The sequence below is a fragment of the Sylvia atricapilla genome, chromosome 5 (assembly GCF_009819655.1).
Source record: "Sylvia atricapilla isolate bSylAtr1 chromosome 5, bSylAtr1.pri, whole genome shotgun sequence".
NCBI lineage: Eukaryota > Metazoa > Chordata > Aves > Passeriformes > Sylviidae > Sylvia > Sylvia atricapilla.
The window spans coordinates 67,782,178-67,794,165 of NC_089144.1; the positions used below are offsets into that span (position 1 = coordinate 67,782,178).

The 11,988-nt window shown below is 41.7% G+C and overlaps 1 protein-coding gene across 1 annotated transcript; it reads left to right on the forward strand.

Annotated features, from left to right (window-relative positions):
- Positions 1-275: 275 nt before the first annotated feature.
- On the forward strand, positions 276-10,206 carry HSP90B1 (heat shock protein 90 beta family member 1). The gene is made up of 18 exons (XM_066319952.1): positions 276-423; positions 859-958; positions 1,553-1,694; positions 1,783-1,899; positions 2,277-2,608; positions 3,547-3,658; positions 4,431-4,550; positions 5,138-5,254; positions 5,915-6,052; positions 6,142-6,219; positions 6,305-6,370; positions 6,621-6,890; positions 7,114-7,359; positions 7,647-7,783; positions 8,165-8,243; positions 8,340-8,495; positions 9,031-9,129; positions 9,945-10,206. The coding sequence occupies exons 1-18, from the start codon at positions 375-377 to the stop codon at positions 9,972-9,974; spliced, it is 2,388 nt and encodes a 795-aa protein (XP_066176049.1). The 5' UTR covers positions 276-374; the 3' UTR covers positions 9,975-10,206.
- Positions 10,207-11,988: the final 1,782 nt, after the last annotated feature.

Here is an 11,988-nt window from a genome sequence, read left to right on the forward strand (position 1 = left end):
TAAACACCGCAGGTCATTCATCGCAGCGCCGCGCGGGGCCGCGCTGGCCGCGCCCCCCCACGCACGCCATTGGCCGAGCACCGCTCCGCCCGCCAATCGGCGCCGGCCACGCTCCGACCGCAGGAAACCGCACATGGAAAGTCACGATTGGCGGCGACCGCTGCAGGCCCCGCCTTCCCCAGCTCTCCATTGGCTGCATGTTTGGCGTGGTGCGCTGCTATTGGGCGGAGTGGCGCGGGCCCCCCCCACCCTGGCGTTGATAAAGCGGAGGGGGAGGGCCGCGGCCGCTCCAGCGGGATCGGCGGCGGCGCGGGACGGGCTCGGGAGCGCGGGGCGGCGGCGCCGGGGGCTCTTCTCTAGTCACTGCGGCCGCCATGAAGTCGGTCTGGGGGCTCGCTCTGGCCTGCGTGCTGCTCCTGGCCGGTGAGCGCCCGCGGGTTTCTAGAAGGTTCTAGCGGAGGGGTGTCGGGGTCCCGGCCAACAGCCCCCCCACCCGCCGTGCGCTGGGCCGAGGGGGACGGAGGCCACGGAGGGAGGTGGGGTCTCGGGCGGGACCCCTCGGCCGGCCCCGCGGGGCGAGAAGCGGAGCTCGGTTCCCGGCCGGCCTGCCCGGGCCTGGCCCTCTCCGGGGATCGGGGGGAGGCGGCTCATGCGCTGTCACGGGCGGGGGCGGGGGGGCCAGGGGCCTCCCCTCGCCCGGCTGCCGTGTCTCCGCTTTGCCTGCGCTTCCCTGGGGAGAGGCCGGGGCACTGCAGGGGCAGAGCTGGGCCTCGGGACGTGCGGGGGGCTAAGCGGAGAATTTGGGCGGTGCGTAGTGTGGGGGTCGGGCTCAGAGCGCTGCTTTCCTTGTTTTCCCAGTGTCGGTCAGAGCCGATGAAGTGGATGTAGATGGGACGGTGGAGGATGACTTGGGCAAAAGCAGAGAAGGGTCTCGAACGGATGATGAAGTTGTACAGAGGTGGGTACCTGGGGCGCCCTGGTTTTGGAAGGGGCAATTTGAGCACCAGTACTGCCTCAGAAGTCAGGGGGCAACGTCATTCAAAAGAGAGATACGGTCAGCTGGGGGCAATAAAACTTTCCTGTTAAAGACTGTTTCCTTCTGAATAAAAACGAGCTTGAGAGCTTGGATTCAGAAAAGTTTCGTTGGTTTTTATCGAATATCGATAACTTTTAATTGGAGTTTCCACGTGCATGTCATAAATGGTGTTAGTTTAGTGCCTATGGATGAAATAGCTCTATGCCAATGAAATGCCTCACCTGTGAGGTGCACCACATGATGAGAATTGCAGTAGCTTTAAGATTACTCTAATAATTCCCTGAATTTTTAATGAAAAAAGTCTCACTTGCAAGCATAAATTTTCATTCAAGTTTTTGTATTGTGATTATGTAGTTGAGGATGGCCCCTCTTGCACTTGGCTCATTTGATCATGTAATTTCGTGCTGCATCAGTGATTCAAGTGTTATTGCTGCTGCTCTCTGATAAAATAAAATTAAATTAATCATGCTGTTTGTGGGCAAGACTCCTTGATAGGTTTTTTCATTGTCCTAACAGAGAAGAAGAAGCTATTCAGCTCGATGGCCTAAATGCATCTCAGATCAAAGAAATCAGAGAAAAATCTGAGAAGTTTGCATTTCAAGCAGAAGTGAACAGAATGATGAAGCTGATTATCAATTCGTTATATAAAAATAAAGAGGTTAGTGCCTTCATCTGCAGATCATGTTAGAAATTGGGGAGATGTGTGTCTGTCTCCTGGCATTCCTGACTACTGGTTTCTATTTCAGATTTTCCTGCGGGAACTTATTTCAAATGCTTCAGATGCTTTAGATAAGATACGGTTGATATCATTAACTGATGAAAATGCACTTGCTGGCAATGAGGAGCTTACAGTCAAGATCAAGGTAAGGAGGGTTAGATACAAGCATCTCTTTCAAAGAAGTGGTGGAGGAATTAATAATACACTGCATCAGTAAATTTGTATTTCTGGCTTAATACTGATGCAAATACAAATTAGGACCACATGAGGACCCTTGCAATTAACTTTATCAAAGACAGCTCCTCTTAATGCTAAAAATGTTTTTCTCTTTTTACAAAGAGCAACTGAAGTATTGGACTACTTTGAAAGAAAGTTTTCATCGTTTCTGTAGTTAATGCAAGTTCAGTTTATTGTAGCTAGGCATGTTTGAATTTGAATAGCTGTTATGTACCAACTTTTCTTTGGCATGTATTAAAATTCACAGCGAAGTCAAACTGCATTTTTGTCTTTATTTTTTTTCAGTGTGATAAAGAGAAGAACATGCTTCATGTTACAGACACTGGTATTGGCATGACAAAGGAAGAGTTAGTTAAAAACCTGGGTACCATTGCAAAGTCTGGTACAAGTGAATTCTTAAACAAGATGACTGAAATGCAGGATGACAGCCAGTCAACATCTGAGTTAATTGGTCAGTTTGGTGTTGGCTTTTATTCTGCTTTCTTAGTAGCAGACAGAGTTATTGTCACATCAAAACACAACAATGATACTCAGCATATTTGGGAGTCAGATTCAAATGAATTCTCTGTGATTGATGACCCAAGAGGGAACACCTTAGGACGTGGCACAACCATAACGTAAGTATTAAATTTTTTTAGTCTTAAAAAGCTTGTGAGGGTGCACTTTGCTTATTGGAATATGTGAGTGACTTTAGCTTTGTGACAGATTTATTTCTTGTAATACAGCTTTATTCAGTTTGACAGAAATATGCAAAATACAAACTGCATCCAAAAAGAATTGTAGCTCGCTTCATGTCCTGTTAGATGAGCTAACGAAGCTGTGAGTGTCTTAACAACTGTCAGCAAGTAATTCCAGACAGTTCAGCTGCCTTCAGGCTCATTCAGTCACTCAACACAATTTGGCCTGGCAAAACCTATACAGGGGCTGTAGAGCTTTGCTTGGAAACTGGCTGCTGTTTATATATCAGAGGCTGGGCTGCTGCAAATTTCAAACTGGAGGTAGCTTGTTAGTTGTATTTCCATTGCTTTCACGAGAAAGTGAGTTTATTTGGTCTGGGTTTAGAGGATAGCTTTCTGGAGGAGGCACTCAGTTTAAAAACATTGGTCTTGGTGCTCTAGTTTGAAGTAAAGCCCATGAGGGTGCATCAAGGTCCTGATAAATATCAATATGACTTGATGTTTTCATTTAAACTTTTGAATATTGTGTTCTGCTTCAGCCAGTGAAAACTATTGCCGGTTGAGAAAGGATTGTATTTTTTAAGAGATGCTTGAAGCTGAACTAATAAAGCAAACTTGCATAAATCTGAATTGGTACAGCTGCAGCAAAAATCACAGGTTGTTCTGAGTTGGCACCCACAAGGATCATCAAGTCCAACTCTGAAGTGAATGATCCCATATGTAGATCAATCCTTTACCCTTAATTATTAGCACCATGCTTTGGCTCAGTTGGTCAATCTCTCCATGGCATAAGACTTTTATATTCTGCTATAAAACTGTCAAAATACTTGTCCAGTACTTTAAAAGGTTTGGGGTTTTGTTTTTGTTTTTTTCTTTAGCCTTGTCTTGAAGGAGGAAGCATCTGATTACCTTGAGCTGGACACTGTTAAAAATCTAGTGAAGAAATACTCCCAGTTCATCAACTTCCCCATATATGTGTGGAGCAGCAAGGTAAGTGTCTTTAACTGAGCATTGTTCAGCATCTGCTTTGGTTATGACAGGTGTCTGGCCAGATCTTTCATGAAGGCTCAGGGCCTGCCATAGAGCTGCTGCTTGTCTAATTTCTAAAATTCTTCTGTTCCTGACTCTTTTTTGGCTTCTGTTTTACCAGTTTGTTGTTTTTTTGGTTTTTTGGGGTGGTTTGTTTGTTTGTTTGTTTTTTGTTGTTTTGTTTGGTTTGGGTTTTCTTGTTTTTTGGTTTTTTGTTTGGTTTTTTTTTTCCCAAATGCTGATCTGTTGCTAAAATCAAAAACTTTAAAGGAATTTGGTTTTATTCTGACTCAGAGAACTTCACCAAAGGAAAAACACTGCTAATTACTAATAAGAATTTTTCTTCCACTGGTTTTCGTAGATAAAAGCTTTGTTAAACAGAGCCATGGCTAGATACCCTTCTGAAAAAAAAACAGGGCAATGTCTTAGATTTTAGGCCAGATGTGATGTTTCCTTGGTGTAGCACCAACTTAAAATCTGCCAAGTCTCTGATTAGCGTTATGTGTAAAGCACTGAAAAACTTAAATTTGAGTGTGATGATCTCCCACTGTATTGAAGTAAAGTATGTCTTCATGAAAAAGCAACTGAAAAACACTACCCATAGAGAAGCTTGCTAGAGACAAATAGCAGAAGTCAGGGGTAGTGCTGAGAAAGATTAAGGTGTTTGAGAGAATACTAGAACATACTTGGTAAGAAGTCAAGTTCAAATCTCCTCCTTTGCTTGTCTCTTTAGACAGAGACTGTTGAAGAACCCATTGAAGAGGAGGAAGCAAAGGAGAAAGAAGAAGAAGAAACAGATGATGAAGCAGCAGTTGAAGAAGAGGAGGAAGAAAAGAAACCAAAAACTAAGAAGGTAAACTTTGTTAGCCATGGGGTCATGTAATTTGTGTCAGATAGCAATTTTCCTACATCGTCTTGCAGAGGTGCATTTCAGTAGCTGTGCTTTCAAGCAGCAAATCCTTTTAAAGTGAGGTAGGAGAGAAGACTTGAAATGACACAGACTAGGTAGAAGTCAGGCAGATGATTGGCAGTAGCCTTGTGAAGCTGTGGTCACAGCTAATTATAAGTACTTGCATGAACTGCTTGAAATGGTAGTGGAATTCTGTAATCTGACACTGTTGACAAGTTTAAATTTAATATACTCTGCTGGGAAGATTTTTCCAGAGTGGCATTAGAGCAGAAATACTGGTGCTTAGTGGATGTGTTAAATGTACATGGAACACACTACATTGTAGGCTAAAATTTTGTTAAACGTGTTGCAGTAATGTGTGTACTCTAAAATGAGAATATCTGGGTCATTGCATAATTTTGTAAATTAGAAAGAGCATATTTGGGAGTTTTGCATGCTATTTTTATGTTTTTGCTTCAGTGGAGTGCCTTTAATTGGTCTAACCTGAAGTAAAGAATGAGTCTCTTTTTTATACTATTGTGTTTACCTAGGTTGAAAAGACTGTCTGGGATTGGGAGCTCATGAATGACATAAAACCAATCTGGCAGAGACCATCTAAAGAAGTTGAAGAAGATGAATACAAAGCTTTTTACAAAACCTTTTCCAAGGTAAGCCCTGGGCCTCAAGATGATTCCAAAGCAAGAGGTTTGCTGTAGTATCTCTTGCTATATGTAAACAAAATTGAGTGCTTATAGGATGGGCTATTTCTGAAGAATTAACTGCTGTCAGTAGATGGAACTGCAGAGAGCCTGGAAGGTATAACATCTCAGTCAGGAATTAATCTTTTTTTTCCAGAGAGGAGCTACTACCATCCAAGTGTTGATCAGTCTAGATTTGGAAAGAACTCCATCGCAGTTCATGTTGAGCTTACTGATGTGTTTAAACGTTGACAGGGAAATTTGTATTTAGTCTGAGGGTTGTGGTGTTTGTTGCACATGGTGGAAGGAAGAGGGAGACAGAGTTTCTTAGAAGTGTTGTCTTTGTATCAGTACAGTGTTACTTGAGAGTATCAGAACTGTGGTGTCATGATACTCTATTGGTTGTTGTCCGGTTGGTAACTTTTCAGTGACTGGTTTGTTAAAATCTAGCAAAACACTGGAGGTCTCTAGGAAAGTTATTTTGTCTCAATGATCAACTCCAGTAAAGCATGGCTACTTGGATTAGTTGTGAAATAATAGTACTTATTTGCCAAACTCATGTTATTACTGGAAATGTATCAACTCACTGGTATTTTCCCCATGTCAATTAAAAGCATTCTCTGTTCCCAGGAACACGATGACCCAATGGCATACATCCACTTCACTGCTGAAGGAGAAGTAACTTTCAAATCCATCTTGTTTGTTCCTAATTCTGCTCCACGTGGACTGTTTGATGAATATGGATCCAAAAAAAGTGATTTCATTAAGGTAGGACAGAAAAGTGTCTGGGTATGGTTTTGAGGAAAAGAAAAAAACCCTCTAAAGTAACTTGGGCACTCTCTGCTCTTGTAATTCAGCTGTATGTTCGAAGAGTGTTCATCACTGATGACTTCCACGACATGATGCCCAAGTATCTTAACTTCGTTAAGGGTGTTGTAAGTATTAGAAATTCTACTTGCATTTCATTTCTTTTTTAGCTTCAAATACTGCCAGATACACTTACAACTTTTTCTCAATTAGGTGGATTCTGATGATCTTCCTTTGAATGTATCCCGTGAAACACTTCAGCAGCATAAATTGTTAAAGGTAAGCTAATTGGTTTTAAGTCCCTTCATTGTAAGCACACAACAGCAGCAAGGTTTAGAAGATTTACTAGCTTGATGAATTTTGCTATATGACTGAAATCAATGGAAACTCAAGTCATTGCTGTTTCCAGATTACCTGTCTACTTCAGATGAGGGATACAAAGTGGAATCTGTTCTTTAAAGTGAGGTTGCATTGAGGGCTATTCCAAATACTTACTGTTTTAACTCAATATTGCTGCTTTATTTTTTAGGTGATCAGAAAGAAACTTGTTCGCAAAACTCTTGATATGATCAAGAAAATTGCAGAGGAGAAGTACAACGACACATTCTGGAAAGAGTTTGGCACTAATGTGAAGCTTGGTGTTATTGAGGATCACTCCAACCGCACCCGACTGGCTAAACTTCTGCGCTTCCAGTCTTCTCATCATGAGAGTAACCTCACAAGCCTGGATCAGTACGTGGAAAGAATGAAAGAGAAGCAAGACAAAATCTATTTCATGGCTGGTGCCAGCAGAAAGGAGGTATGTAAGAATCAAAGAAAGAGAGAAGGGGTACAGTACATTATAGCTTGTAGTTGTGGTACCATCAATGTTGTGAATGGTGTGTTGTAAATGTGGAGGCTCCATGCTTGTTGCTACTGCAGTTCAGTTTTTCTGGTACCAATATTTGCCAGATAGTTGTACAAGTTTTGGTAGCTGCTGCTACTGTGCAATTAAACTGACATCTTTAATGTTTTCATCCTAGGCTGAATCCTCACCATTTGTTGAGCGTCTGCTGAAAAAGGGCTATGAAGTGATTTATCTGACTGAACCTGTAGATGAATACTGTATTCAGGCTTTGCCAGAATTTGATGGCAAGAGGTTTCAGAATGTAGCAAAAGAAGGAGTTAAGTTTGAAGAAAGTGAAAAGTCTAAAGAGAGTCGGGAAGCCTTGGAAAAGGAATTTGAACCCCTCCTAAACTGGATGAAAGACAAAGCTCTCAAAGATAAGGTAAAATATTGTGTTATTTGTAGTGATTATTTTTACTTGTTGTACTTGCTACAAGGTACCTTGCTGATTATTTGAGCACAGACTTGACAGTAGCTTCTTTGTCTTAATGGGTAAACCTTTATGGACAACATCTTTATTCAGGAAGATAATGAGCTGAAATGTCATCTTAGACATTTTTCAGAAATTCTTTAATTGACAAGGAAGTGCAGAGTTACTTACTTGGTTAGCTGTATAAGCTATTAGCTCTGTGAACTAACATTAAGGTGTTTTTGGTTTTTTTCCTACAGATTGAAAAAGCTGTGCTATCTCAACGTTTAACCCAATCTCCATGTGCTCTTGTGGCTAGTCAGTATGGATGGTCTGGTAACATGGAAAGAATCATGAAGGCTCAAGCTTACCAGACTGGGAAGGATATATCTACAAAGTAAGCTTCTAGTTTTGCAGCAGCAGACACAAAATGCAGTTGATGGCCTCCCTTGCTTGGTGTGCCCATAACAAGCTTCTACTCAGTTCAGATGATTCTGGGTGTTTTTAAGGTCATTTCCAACCAAGTTAGTCTCCATTATAGCCTTAAACTGTTGTTTTCAAACCCAATATGTAAAACTGCCTGATGAGCAAGACTCATCAGTGGCATTTGGGATCTGCCATTTGTTGACAAGAGAGGATGAACTTGAATGCTTTTTTTACTTGCACCAGTATTAAAGTGGGGAGGATTACAACTGTTACTTGTTACTCTGACTGTAACCAGTGTATGTAGATGTAAAGATATAATTGGGTCCTGTACTCAGTGCATTTTTTTTCTCAGTTACTATGCCAGCCAAAAGAAAACATTTGAAATTAACCCGAGGCATCCACTGATCAAGGACATGCTGAGGCGAGTCAAGGTAAATAAATAACGGTAGTGAAACACTGACTGACTTGGTTGCATACAACCTGCTTTAAGAGGTCTGTTTTGATTTTCTTGTGTTCTTCCCTGTTAGGAAAATGAAGATGACAAAACTGTTTCAGATCTTGCAGTGGTATTGTTTGAAACTGCAACTCTGAGATCTGGATATATGTTGCCAGACACTAAGGAATACGGAGACAGAATAGAAAGGATGCTTCGTTTGAGTTTAAACATTGACCTGGATGCAAAGGTTTGTTTGTCTTCCACTTGGGCTGATAATTTACTTACTATTGCTTCATCTTAAAAACTGCAGCTGCCTGATTCATTTGCATAAAATCAAATGTACCCCAGCTTCCTGCACTTAAGTGGGCCACCAAAAGTCCAGCCACAAGTCTGTACTTAATATTCATGTTCTCCCTTCCTTGCTCTTCTTTTTAGTTGCTTGAGATTATTTCTTTATGTTTCTCAAGTATATTCTTGTCCTTAATTAAGTGCTGGCTCCACAGGAGTAAAGTGGGCACACAGGCCTTTGGTCCCTGTCTCTCCAGTGGAGAAATTCTTAAGTGGGTACAAGTAATACAGGTTCTCATAACACTGTACAAGAACTTCTGCTGGCTGTTCTGCTGCAGTGGATCAGTGTTAAACAGATAATACTTTTTCCTTCAGGTAGCTTGTGGCAAATGTTAGGAAATGATGAATACTTCCATAGCTTGTATTTAGCTAGTGCACAACTAGTTAAACAACCTAAGCAAGTAAAGCAAATTGCTTCTCACCTTTGTGTACAGGTGGAGGAGGAACCTGAAGAGCCTGAAGATGCAGCTGAGGAGGCAGAGCAGGATGAAGAGGAAGTGGATGCTGATGCTGAGGACAGTGAAACACAGAAGGTAGGGTCTCAAGTTGGTTGCTTTCTTGACAATATTTATGTGCAGCTTCATCTGTGGGTGCTATCTGGCAATAAAGTTGTTCACTTTGCTTTTCATTACACTAGATTTTAGTATCAGGTGTTCCAGGCTTTTTGTGGGGTGGAAAAATATTACTAAACTGTACTGTGAAAAGATGACACTGATGTGTGTTCAAAGCTGGAGCTAAATCAGCTATAGAGATTGTAACAGTGCCCTGTAGCAAGAAAATGGCAGCAAATCCTCTAGTGAAGATAATTATCTATGGTATTTCCACAGCTTCTAGGCAAAAACATGAACAAATCAGCAAGAGTGTAATTTTAAATGCTTACAACACTCCAGACAACACCATTGCTTCTGCACAGTTCACCTGTCATGTGAAGTCAGCCTTCACTTAGCTCATGTCTGCAGTTTCTGCTGTGTCTTGATGGATATGCTGAACTCTGCTACTACCATAGCTTCTTGAATAATACTAACTTGCAAAGTTGTTGTGAGGTCCCAACTGGGCCTGCTTTCTTGGGCTGCTTTTGGAACAGCCCTGCAAGATGATACCCTGTGATTACATTGCTATAAGCTATCTATTTGCACTAATTTCCTACTGATAATTGTCAGATTAGGTAAGAATGAATTGGAGAAAGAGTATTTATTGTACTATACCTACTTAGTTTTGATGCCACTACCGTTACATTTGTACAGAATACCTGCAAAATGACAACAATACAAATTTCTGTTCTTATGGGACAGTTCTTGTAACCTCCTTCCACTTTCAAAAAGTAATATTCTGATTCTCTTCTTCACAGGAATCCACAGATGTGAAAGATGAACTGTAAACTGCACTCAACTACTGTCCTGCATTGGAGGGTTAAGAGGGAATGTGAATTAGATTTTGGTTTTTTCCACTGTAAAATGTTGAGGGATGGTATGGGGTTTTAAGGGTAAAGGAGGCTTTTTTTTTTTAAGTTCACTTTTCTAAAAACATTCCTCATGAATGTAAATTTGTATTATTTAACTGACTTGGTGTAAAATCTTGTCATGTACAAAATAAAATGTTCCCAAACACCACCAACTCTAAATTTATACATAGCAAGCTCATTGTGTGGGCTGGCAGAAAGAAGTGAAGGTATAAGGTCTGGTCCTTTGTGCAGACAGGCTGTTGTTGGCAATCCTTGGGCCTTCCCCTACTGGCACAGCCACACCTATTTGTGTAGCATCTGCCCGTGGCTGAGATTTGTGTTTACAAACCTGCTGTGCTGCTTAGCCAAATACACCAGTAGCTGAGAGCTGTACTGAACTTGCTGAGTGTTTGAATTGGGCATCTCCTGCAAGGAGAAGGAGATGGGGCCCTGACAGCTTGTGCTGAACTCTGACTTGATTCTATAGAATAGGCAGCAGATGCTTTACAGATGAGGGTGGAAAAAATGTTTCCTTTCACTAAATACATGGACAACTACCACCAGAACTGTCTGACTGCCTGTGAGCTGGTACCATCCTCCATGGCACTTGGAAACCCTGTCTCTGACTTGTGTAGCAGTTGTTTTCTACAGGTTTTTTTCATATATTCTTAATGCTGTTACTCCTACATGTTTTCACTCTTGTTTTAGGTCTCTTGTGGCAAAGCACTGAAGCTAAACCTGGTTAGTTGTAGACATGCTGAATTTCCATTCACTATGTTAGCATTATGTAGTGGTTGGATGAAGCACGTTTTCTCACTAGTGCCTCTAAAACATCTTCACAGACTTGGTAGAAAGGATTTACAGTGAAGGTTTGGGGGATTTTTATTTGCCTTCTCCTGTGGAAGAAGGACATAGGAGTGGTGCTTCTGCACAGTGATTCTACTTAAGAACCAGTCTTTTCTGTTTTGTTAACAGAACTTCTGTAAAGGTACAAATTTCTGCAGTCTGAAGCAAAATCAGCTTTTTTATTAGGTGAGGGCACTAAACACTGACCTGAAGAACTTGCTTTCCATTTACTAGGCTTCTGTGTTGCCCAAAATAGGCCATGTATCAGTGTGGTTGTTGCGTTAGGGTTTAGTGAGTTGAAGTTTGAGATGCCAAGGAAAGGAAGCTTGGTTTGGGGGGTTCTCAAGGTTGAGTTTGGGAGGGCTCTGGTTTCTGTTCACTGCAGTGGTATCGCAGAGAAGAGCCTTTTGTTGCTGGCCCAGGCTGAGTGGTCTAACATAGGTCTCAGCAGCCAGACCTGTCAGCTTTGGAAGCAGCCTTTGGCAGTCAGTTACTGAACAGGGCAGAGGCACCATTTTTTGGGATGCCTTCCCCTTACTATAGCAGTGAAACTTTGTGCTTTGTAGCAATCAACCTCCTAAAGTACCACTTCTTTTCCGTGCTACACTCAAATGTATCATTACTACCCACACCTCTCTACTTGATCTAAGTAGCAAAGGTCACTCCCACCTCCTGTATGTCTGGAAAGGATTTTGCCTAACAAATTAAAGGCGAATATTGGAAGTGTGAGGTGACCTCCTCCAGTATTTTTAATCTATAAATTACTTGTAGATTTAAGCAAATTTCGTTCTGTTGTATAGCTGAAGTTCTCATTGCTTTGATTGGTTTGAGGGTGGCAAAACTGATTGAATTTAAGAACTAATAAACAGCATATTGAGAGTTACACTTTGTGCTTCTTCATCTACCTCAGCTGAGAGCAGCATGTGCAACATAGCTGTAGTCCAGCTGCTTTCTCTACACCCTGCAGTGATAAGTGTTTGCTATTAGTAAGCACAAAATGCACTTCTAAGTTTACTTTTTTGCTGTTGTTGTCAGGTGTGAAGCAAAAGGGTGTCAGTAGTGGAAGTGTTTCCCAGTCAGCAGTGTTTCTTTCAGTGCTGATGCA

Bases quoted from the DNA above. Each gene is read 5' to 3' on its own strand.
- HSP90B1 (XM_066319952.1), top strand. From the start codon at position 375: ATGAAGTCGGTCTGGGGGCTCGCTCTGGCCTGCGTGCTGCTCCTGGCC. The intron at 6,371-6,620 runs GTAAGCTAATTG...TTTATTTTTTAG, and splicing joins AGCAGCATAAATTGTTAAAG to GTGATCAGAAAGAAACTTGT. The intron at 7,360-7,646 runs GTAAAATATTGT...TTTTTCCTACAG, and splicing joins ACAAAGCTCTCAAAGATAAG to ATTGAAAAAGCTGTGCTATC.